The sequence below is a fragment of the Artibeus jamaicensis genome, unplaced genomic scaffold, assembly GCF_021234435.1.
Source record: "Artibeus jamaicensis isolate MK-2021 breed Jamaican fruit bat unplaced genomic scaffold, CSHL_Jam_final scaffold_847, whole genome shotgun sequence".
Taxonomy (NCBI): domain Eukaryota; kingdom Metazoa; phylum Chordata; class Mammalia; order Chiroptera; family Phyllostomidae; genus Artibeus; species Artibeus jamaicensis.
The window spans coordinates 3,515,748-3,526,794 of NW_026522057.1; the positions used below are offsets into that span (position 1 = coordinate 3,515,748).

General features: G+C 46.5%; 1 protein-coding gene across 1 annotated transcript in view; it reads right to left on the reverse strand.

Annotated features, from left to right (window-relative positions):
* RIMKLA (ribosomal modification protein rimK like family member A) overlaps positions 1–10,627 on the reverse strand; it is a 29,371-nt gene extending 18,744 nt beyond the window's left edge. The window contains exon 1 of the mRNA XM_037149790.2: positions 10,373–10,627. Within this exon, the coding sequence (XP_037005685.1) occupies positions 10,373–10,535 (163 nt within the window). The 5' untranslated portion in view covers positions 10,536–10,627. The remainder of the gene's footprint in view (positions 1–10,372) is intronic.
* Between the last annotated feature and the right edge of the window lie 420 nt (positions 10,628–11,047).

Sequence of the window (11,047 nt, forward strand, 5' to 3'; positions counted from 1 at the left end):
GAGGGAAATGTGTCGTCTGAAACAGGATCTTGCTCCTCCCAAGTTCCGGGTTTTCCCTCGAGTTTGTCTATCCTGCCCTCGGCATCTTCTCATTAGGAAATTAATCTTCTCATAAGGAAGCCCTTTTTATTCTTATCAAGTAGATGCCATCGCCACTTGTCCTGTTCTTTTAAAGTTCTTTGTTACAATGCCCAAAGAAATCTCACCTCCACCTCATTAAAACCCACAGTGATTTTTGTGGCCACTTTCTCTCTACATCAACTGCTATTTTAAGGTCATTTAATTCAAGGCAACCAATCCCGAACTGCTGGAATGAGTCAGACACGCTATTAAGCAGGCACACAAAGATGAACCAGGTAGTCTGTGCCTACCACAACCATACAGTCTCCTTATGGAGAAACGTACATACACAAATATTCATTCATTCATTCATTCACTCACTCACTCACTCAACATACATTTACTATTTCATGCATTCATTCAGCCAATATTTACTTAGCACCTACTTTGGGCCAAGGCAGTGTTAGTCTGGGTTTCCCTAGAAGCACTCCCAGAGGTGAGGACTGAAGTGCAGGAGGTTCATTATTATGGTGGTCAATGTCAGGAAACACTGTTAGCAGAGTAGAGAAGAGGCAATAAAGGGTGTGTTACCGAGTGAGTGACCCTCTTGGCCGCTGGGTCTTAGTCCTGCTGTGCAACAATGAGAAATGGCTCAGTGCACACACCTCAGTCATCCCATGGCGGGGCGAGGGGGCTGGCGAGTTGGAATTTTGATACAGCAACTCAGCAGTGCAGCTCCGCTCCAGGGGCGTGGTGTTACATCCGTGGCCCTTCTGCCTTGCCAAGCATCTGTAGGCTAAGGGGGCTCCTGTGACAGGAAACGCCCTCCGGCAGAGACTCAGGTGCTGATGACTGGAAGTGGGACCCCATCAAGTGATCAGGGCAAAGGGATGTGGAAGGACCACTGATAGCTAAGGAACAGGCATCCTCTTAAGGGCTAGGAATGGGGGTTGAGGTGTGTAAATGAAAGGGGCTGTATTCCCTGGAATTTAAGAAAGATAACACATAGCTGTGAGAAATGCCTTGATGACCTTTGCGGAGCACCTGGGCGACAAGGATCATCCACCTGGTTCGGGCAGGGGTGGGGAGAGGAGGCGACCTTTCACAACCTGCTACGTGTGAAGTGCTGGGGGGAGGAGTAGGTGATCTCCTCTGAGGGGGAATCCAGGGAGGCTTTAGAAAGATGTTGACTCACGGTGCCTCTGGGCTCAGAAGATATGTGTAAAAGTAATAAATGCATAATGTCTACCTCTCAGAGACAAATCGATGGGAACAGCATGGCATCTTATAAGCACTGAATTGAGGGATATCTCAGGGCTAACCTATTTTTAAAAGCATTTCAAGAAGTCGAGACAACATGAGATGAAAGACAATTATGGCAGAGTGGCCTCCAAGTCAGAAGCTTGATGTCATTCCTTGCTGTTATTTAACAGCTTGGCAAGACAGAAAAATCTCTCTGGGTCTGTTTCCTCTTCTGTAAAATGAAAGGGTCCCAGAGCTTGGAACCTATACTCCCAAACCCCATACTCTCCCATCCCACCTCACCAACTGGATCTTTCTTGCAACCGTGAGACAGATCTCATCAAGCCCTTCATCCCTCTGCCATCAGTCACCCAAGACTCCAGTCTCCACGGCCACATGATTCCCCTGCGCCTGGCTCTGACCCTGCCTTTTCCACTCCCACCAGCCCTTCCTTCCCATCTCCTCTGTGCCCTTGGGGACTCAATGAGCAAGTCCCTTATCGTCAACCTCTTCAGTGAGTGTGTCCTTCACCCTCTCTTTCTGGGTCCCACTGAAGCCCAGCTCTCCCCAGTAACACTGCTTCCCCAGCAGCCCTCCCAACTTGTGGCTGTTTTCTCTCCCTGGCACTTGGGATTACTGGGCCGGGAGGCAGGAGAGAAGTGCTTATTGCTCCTCATTGTGACTTCGAGAACGTTCTGCTTCCCTCCCCACGGAAGCAGCCAGCCTGACTCATCAGACTGCGCAGCATCCCGCCTGCGCAAGCCAGCTAAGGACCCCAGCCTCTTCCCTCTGTCCTTGCAGCTCTGGCTCCTGACTCACTGGTCCTCCCACACTGTGACAGATACTGAAAACTCCAGTATCCACGTGGAAATTCTTCCAATGCCCAGGCTTCTCTTGACCTCTTTTTCTCCGAGGGCCTTGTCCACTACCCCACCTCAGCCACCCCCTTCAGTCATATTCTAGACTTAACTCGCTCATCATAACTCCAGTCTCCACTGTCTCCTATCTTTCTAGCTCCTCCCTCTAGTAACCCAACTCCAGACATACTTGGACCCCACCGGAGACTACCCTGCATGGATACCCCATCTTTCCACTGTCCTCACCCTCTTCGTGCCCTCTTTCCCTGCTACCCCATTTAAGTTCCATGGACAAGTGCTGTAATGTAAACCCTCAATTCCCGTGCCTGTGTCTTGCTTGGCTAAATCACAGCCCTGGTTAGACTGGCCCGACTTTCCTGCCTCCTTTGTGCGCCCTCCTGTGCAGCGGAACCTGTCTGGATGGAAAATGCACAAGCCTGCTGACTGGTCTCAAGGGCATCCTTATTGCCGTGTGGCAGGCATATTTCCCTAGTCCATTCACTCTCCCGCAACCCTACACAACTATTTCACAGTTTCTCTTCTTGCCTCAAACCTTACTACTTCCTCCCTTCTTATTTCCACTTTTCCTATTTTGATGAGAAACACCGAAGCAATCAGGAAAGAACTTCTCCATCAGCTCTCACGATCACGTCTACTTCTGTGCCTGTGTCTGTGCCATACAGGTCACTACCTCTCTTATTAGAATGGCTACGGTACCCGCGATCCCAGCTGAGGCCAACTCCTTCAAACATGCAATCGACCCAACCCCTCTCGTCCACTTAAGGCACTGCCCCCGCAACTCGCCCCTCTCCCACGTCGTCAGCTTCTCCCTTTCCACTGGATTACTCGTACCAGCATACAACGTGCTGCTACTTCTCCCTTCTCCAAGAAAGGCCTCTCCCTTTGAGTCAAGTCAGGCAGCTCAGGCTGCTATAATCAAGTCCCACGGACTGGGTGGCATGAACAACAGACATTTATTTCTCACGGTCCTGAAGAAGGACGCCTGCTGTCGGGATGCCGGCGTGGCTGAGTTCTGGTGAGAGCCCTCTTCCTGGTTAGCAGAGAAGACAGCTGCCTCCTGGTGGTGTCCTCACAGGACAGAGAGAGCAAGCTGTCTCGTCTCTTCTTATAAAGCCACTAATCCCATCATAAGAATTCTACCCCATGACCTCATCTAAACCTAATTTCCTCCCAAAGGATATCATCACATTAGAGATTGGGGCTTCAATATATAAAATTGGGAGGGGATACATTTAGTCCACAGCAAACTGTCAACCCATTTTTCACTTGCCCTTTATAACAAAACTTCTAAGACACTGTATACATTCACTCTTTCCATCACTTCATTAAAACTACTCTTATCAGAGTCACTAATGTGAAATCCACATGGCTAAATCCAATGGGCAATTCTTATTCCTCATTTTACTTGGTCTACCAGCAACATTTGACACAGTTGGATCACATCTCCTTCTTGAAATACCTTCTCCATTTGGCTTCCAGGATACCAGACTCTCCTGGATTCCTTCACTTCCTTTACTCCGGAATCTTTGCTGCTTCCTCCTTCTCTCCCTGATCACAAACAATGCAATGCACCAGAGCTCAGTCCTTGGACCTCTTCTCTTTTCTATCCATAGTCACTCCCTTGAGAGGTGCAAGGAGATATTCCTCCTTCTGATAGATTTGGGCCAGGGCTTTCCCCTGAATCCCAATCAGTATGATCAACTGCCTGCTTGACATTTCCACTTGGATGTTTAATGGGCATCACAGATTGGGTTCCGATCCTCACCATCTGCTCAGACCTACTTGTCTCATATCCTACCCACATGAGGAAATGGCCAACTTTATTCTTCCAGCTCCTCAGGCTAAACATTTTGCAGTCCTCCTTGCTTAGTCCATCCTGCACACCTAACACCTAATCCAGTAGGCAAATCCTGACAACTCTGTCTTCAAATTATATCTGAAATCCAGTCACTTTTCATCTCCTCCCTTGCAATTATTCTAGTCCCATAGTCCTCACCTCTCTCCTGCATTGTAGCAAACACTTCCTAAGCAAGGTCTCCTCTTTGGCCCTTGCTGTCATCAGTCTATTCTCAACACTGTGTTCAGAATGACTCTGTGCACATAAGTCAGGTCACGTCACTCCTCTGCTCAAAACCCTTCAATGATTCCCAACTCATCCAGAGTAGAAGTCAAAGTCCTTCCATGCCCCACGACCTACATAGCTGCCCCCTGTGTATCCCCATCCCTCCGACCTCCTCTTCTAATGCTTGTCTTCTTGCTATTCCCTCTTGCCTGAACTACCCTACTCCCAGATATCTAAATGGCTTGCTTTCCCACCTCTTTCAGATCTTTACTTGAACATCATCTTCTGAGTGAGATGGACCCCAGCCATTCTATCTAAAATTGCAATCCCTTCTCTGACTCCGGAAACAGCATGCTCTCTCCCTTCCCTTCTTTTTTCCTCGTTAGTCCTTTTTCACCAACACACCATATATTTTACTTACCTTGTTTCAATTCTATAATATCTCCCCCACCTAGAATGGAATCTACTTGATAGGCAAGAATTTCTGCCTGTTTTGTTCTGGTGCCCAGAATAGTATCTCACACAGAGTAGGTGGTCAACAGATATTTGTCGACCAAATGAATGAATGAAATGGACTGAGGGTGGAGACTGTGTCTGTTCTTACTCTCCTCTGTATCGCCAGTCCCTAGCACAGTGCCCGGCACAGAGTAAGCACTCAATATTTGTTGCCTGAAATAAGTAAATGAATAGGATTGTTGTGAAAATTAAGACATAAAAAAGACATTAAAGTATTAATAATAGTTATAGGAATGAAAAGTCATTATTCCTCTTCATACCTCAGTGCAAAGTAACTTAAATTTAACCCTTTCTTGCAGTGGAGTCCTTGAGTTTCTTTTTAATAGTGAAGGCTCACACAGAAGAATTATAGACGTGTTATAGGCTTTTGTTAAGACAACCTAAACCCCTAATAAGGTGACGTGTCTCAGGGAGATGAGTAAGCTGGCCAGGGAGGGGCTGGAGTGAGGAGACACCAGCACGTATGTACCTGGACATCAGAGGACTCCCTGCTAGTACGGGGAGTGACTAGAAGGTGAGGGTGGGTGGGGATGACACAGACCTCTCGAGGGCAGCCCTAACAACTTCGGTGGAGGTGTTGTGGTAGCAGCAGCAGGCGGTTCAGAAATCTATAAATAGGGCTTTGAATTGCACTAAGGATCCCAATCTATGGTTCTAGAACTCCCCCCAACACAGTTCATGAAGTGCCCCTAAAAACTGTTAGAAACCTAAACATAAAATACACATCCAAACCCCCTTTAGTCCTTGAGTTCAACCCACAGATACAAACATGGGCCCATGGGGTAAAGCCTATCCATCCACTGCTCACGCCAGTTTGCAAACATGACATGGTAGGTGCTTCCACCCGCTCTCTGACCTTTAAACTAGTGCTGTATGGTAGCTTATTCACACTACAGGGTGTCAGGCACTAGCCTTTAGGAAGGACTGATGTTAAAGCTGACGTCTGAGCACAAAGGTTAACATGGTACCTGTACTGCTACTGTCTTCTTGCACAGTAACAGCAGTCCACCCTCTCTCTGTGACTTTTGAAAGGCTGCAGTAAGACCGTTTCCTCATCTAGGAAACAGTCATTTCCTTAGTTAGGCTCTTCCCCTGACCCAAACCTTTGTCTTACTCAGCTGATTACAACAAAGAACCATGGAAAAGTATCCCACAACAGTTTAACTTAAAGAACCTGACCTAGAAACTGCCCCATGGTCACCAGCTCTGGGCTCTGAAAGGAAAGGGAAGGAATGCTGAATCATTCTGCTCAACAGAGACAAGCTGTAACATACCCTGATTTCCAGGTCAAACTTACTTTTTTCTGTCTTGGTATCTGTCCCTGAGTGCATGACTATACTTGCTTTTTGGGACAGTTAATCGTAAAGACCTACGGGTGGTCAATGAACTTCATTTGCACTAATGACTCTGTCCTCCTATAAGGGCGCATCACAAAAACATTTACATGTCCAATCGTGATCTCCCGAACACAGGAGCTAATTACAGCCAAGTCCCATACATTTCAAATTACCCTTTAAGTCTCTTCATTCAGTCATCCAACAAACATTAACTGGAGCGATTAGAGAGAATACATTTGAGGAATCCCTGGTCACTTAGCAGAAAAGAGATAATAAACTTTGTAAATAGAAAAATTACAGTAAAATATGATGAATGCACTTTAAAAGGTATGCATAATGTTTGGCAGCAGATGAAAGAGAAACTGCTTGGGGGCAGCGTCGGGAGTTCAAGAAAGACTTTGCGGAGATGAGTGACTTGAGCTGGATGTGAAGGATGAATAAAAATTTATCATGTGGGAGGAAGCTGGACCAGACAGGCATCTTATGGCAGAGCGAATTTCAGTGCATGGGGCAGGGTGAAGTCAGGGTAGGCTGATGCGTGGGGAGGCGGGGAAGAGAGGAAACAGAAATTCCGGTTCAGCTAAGTCTCTATTGATGTTTCTGAGTTGCTATGTCAAAAGCACCTAGACCTGCACCTAGCACACAATAGACACGATATATATATACAACAATATATATATATATATATTGCTTTGGCTATTATTAGGTGCATTTTAGTGCCCCAATCACCACCATTTCATCCCCAGGGTTGAGAATAATTTAATAAACATTTGTTGAATGAGTGAATGAATGAACTTGAGCTTTCTATAAAGCAAATGAAGATGGATATGATTCTCATAATGCTCCACCCAGCAGAAAGGTGAAGGGCAGTGTTTTCTACAGGACTGCTTCAGTCACCTCGAGGTTACTGCACTTCCTCCAGTTGTCTCCCCACCCCGATCTGTGCTGGGAGGGTAGATCGCTGGGTTAAAAACAATAATAATCATACAACCCCATATTCTCATAGCACTTTTGGTTTCCTTGTGTTATCTTTAAAATAACTACATTTTTAAAATGCAAACCTTTTCATCTCTTGTCTGAATCCTATTTCCAGATACAATCTGAAATTCTTTCTCTGGGTTTGGGCCTTCGCAAGCTCAGGAAAGAATTTAAGCAACTTCCCGAGGCACTGGTTCCTTCCTTCATCTACTCCTTTACCAAAATCAAGAAGGAATAGAAAGAAAGAAAGGTGGGAAGATTTTGTAAAGGTGGTACCTTAACTTCCCAAACTATAAAATTACTTTGCAGAGTCACTATCTAGCCTCAATTTATTGTAATTCAATTTGGTCCAATTCCACATCTACTGAGAAAAGTACTGCGGGCTGCAGATGTCCCAAAGCATACTGATTCTGTATCACGGGGCTGGGAACTAGGACATCAAGTTTTTAACGCCGGTTTGCTGCTAACTAGCTGGATGACACCAAGCGGGTTACTTCATTTCTTCAATCATCAGGTTCTTCATCTGTAAAATGAGGGGGTGAGAACAGATGATCTGAGAGTCCTTCCCAGCTCTCACATTCTATAATTCTGAAGTGGGGAACAGCAGTATGTCATTCATTATAACTATCTATTTCTGTATTTCAGACATAGTGAGTGCTAGCATTTTGCTTTTTTTTTAAGAGGGATATTTTGGCTTAGAAAATTGCCAAGGGTTTTCTATAGTTTGACTGCAGAAGAAACCAGGAAATAGAGACTATAATCTTTATTTATTCAAAAATGTTTCAGAACCTATTATGTACATGGCACTGATCTAGTCACTATTACAACATTGAACAAACCAAACGAGTTCACTCTTCTCAGGGAATTCACTTGCCTGAGCTTTAATTAATCTACCACACAACAAACAAATCCTTTTAACGCTTTAGATGGCAGAGATAATTATATAACAAGTTTGTTTTATGTGTTTTGATATGTGTATGGGTATCTCTGAACTAGCAAAAGATAAAAGATGCATCAAAAAATACATGCTTTTAATTTCTCTGTTGACTAGGCAAATAACCATGTACATTTTGTTGTAGTTTAAAAAGAAGTAACTCCTGCCCTGCCTGGGGTGGCTCAGTGGATTGAGAGCCAGCCTGAGAACCAAAAGGTCGTGGGTCTGATTCCCAGTTAGGGCACATCCCTGGGTTGCAGGACAGGTCCCCAGTGGGGGATATGCTAGAGGCATCTACACATTGATGTTTCTCTCCCTTTCTCCCTCCCTTCCCCTCTCTCTAAAAAAATAAATAAATAAATAATCTTTTAAAAAAAGTAATTCCTGGTTTGTAAATTGATTGAAATACACATGAATTCAGTAAAATTTTAAGACACTAAACAGAGGGTTTAAATGTTTCCTATACCTCTAGAATTTAATTTTCTCTTTTCCCAGGGTTAATTCATTGAAACAGGACTTTAGATATAAAAGAGAGAGCATTTCCCTACTCTTTCATAGCATGTGGGATGGGTCTATAACAGGAACATGTGGAATTCTGGTTACTGTCTTTTAAAAAGGCATCATTACCCTGGCCAGGTGGGTCAGTTGGTCGCAGCAGCATCCTGTACACCAAAAGGTTGCAAGTTCGATCCCCGGTGGGGGCACTAGGGGGGGGCCAACTGATGTTTCTCTCTCACATTGACGTTTGTTTCTTTCTGTCTCTCTCTTATCAATAAACATATCCTTGGGTGAGGATTTTTTAAAAATTAAAGGCATCATGACAAGCTATAAAATAAATAAACTGAAGAGTGAACACATCAGCCCTGGGGTTGAAAGATGTATGTACTAGGTCCAGTTCAGTAACAGTCAAACCTTGGTTCTTGAACCTTTCCCACCCTGAACAAATTGCTTCTTGGACAGCCTTCCAGAAAGAATTAAGTTCGAGAACCAAGGTTTCATTTAACTATGGTACTGACATGGAAATTCAGAGCTGGAGGAAACTTAGCGACCATGATTTTATAAACTAGAAATTTGAGATCCAAAGACATAAAGTGCCTTAGCCAAGGCAAAGTCATATATACTTGTTAGCAGCAAAGCTAATAAGAATCCAGGCCTGCAGATTCCCTGTTCAGGAATTTAGTTCTACATTAACTAACTGAGAGTTATAGCAAGTCAAGGACAGAGAGGTGGCAGCGATGGTTGACAGGTACTGTTTCAGACTAAATGTAAGACATCTAATGTTTGTAGTGTAAGTCTCCACTAGGGTATGCAATCTGATATTACTTATGAAAAATTTAGATATATTTTTGGATGAAACATCTAGGACAGATACATTCCACTAAGAAACAGGTCATATTCAAAATCTCATTTGTAAGTAGCCAGTTCAGAATTTGAAATCCTTTTCCTCCACCAAAGAGGAGTAACAAATTACGAGCTATTCAAGTAAGTACGTTTGAAATAATTTGAATGGTATCCCAAGGAGCACCCTTAATTGGACTCACTTTTGAGTCTTAGACCCCCTCCTGAAGTGGCTGCAACCCAGGAAGGAATTCCTCAACGATGGATCCCTAAGTCAGAGACTGCTTACATTAAGAATAATTAAAAATACCTAAAACCATAATGCACCTTTCGAGGTCAGGGTCACAGATGATAACCATGTCTTGCTCAAAAAAGTCTCTTGGACATAGCAGTAGAGAAATAAGTGAGACTAGAATGGTCTGTACCTGAAATCTTGGCTTTTCTGGAATCAGAATTCAACATTTTTAGGGTGGAGGACGAGCTTAAAGAAAACCTATCAAAGATCTACTACCCCACTTTACGCTCCAGAGGTGACTCCAGTCTTTCTCAGATTTCTCCCCATATTGTAGGATCCTAGATTGGGAATAAATTCTACGTTAGGGGATGCTTACACACTCCTGGAAAAGTTTTAAAACACTCATCTTAAAGACAATTTTTAAAATATAACATGGGCTTCTATAAATCTAAACTGACAGGGTATCGATGCGAGCAGAATTTGCAAATTTGGGATTAGCAGCTTGATTTTCTTTGGACCTCCAGGCGGCTTCGGGTAAATTTGAGTTCCTCCTAAAACAAAGTCCCCTAACTCCCACTTGCAAACCTTGGCCTCTGGGCAGATGATGATGGTCAAAAAAGCTCTCAAGGTTAGGAACTATCTCTAACCCAAAAAGGTCTCGTGGGCGAGAGAAGCTGGTTTCAGCGACCCCAAGGAGACTTGTCTAGGGGAGGCCCGGGGGCGCGCATACACTAGCCTGCTCTCGGGGACCCCGGCGCGCCTCCCCGCCCTCCCAGGGCCCGCCTCACTCACCGAGGTGGCCGCCGACGATGGTGACGGCGATCTGGTCCATGAACACCGCCCGGAAGCGCACGTCCTGCTCGGAGCAGCGCTGCTGGAGGGCGCGCAGGATTTGCACCTGCGGGTAGTCCTCGCGGATGCGCCGGTCCGTCAGGAACCAGAGCTGGGAGCACATGGCGGCCAGGACAGCGGCGCCCGGCGGGCGCGGACCCTCTTGGCTCCCCGCGCCACTCGCTCGGGCTAGCAGGCGGTCGCGGGCCGCGCCTCCGCTCCCGCCGGTGCGCCAGGCGCCTCTGCAGCCCTGACCCAGCGAATCTGCCGGCCACTAAGCGCCGCCGCCGGCCCGGGCAGCCAATCAGCGCGCGGCGGCGGGCGCGGGCCGGCGGCGCGGCCAGCTGCAGAGGCGGCCTGCGGTGCCGGGGGAGGGGTGGCGGTGCCGGGGGCCTGCGGCTGCCCGGAAAGGGGATGCTGGCGGGGCTCGGGGTCCTGGGGGCCTGGAAGCCGCGGGAGGGCGAAGGTGAGGCTGGGAGAGGGCATCCTGCCCTGGACCCCCCGGTGGGCGTGGCGCTGCGGGTTGGGGTGGGGCGGCTGGAGCGGGAGGGGCGGGAAGGCGTCGGGGTAGGTAGGAGCGGGTGGCCCCGCTGACCGACTAACGGTGCACAGCGAGATATGTCCCAAAGATCTCGA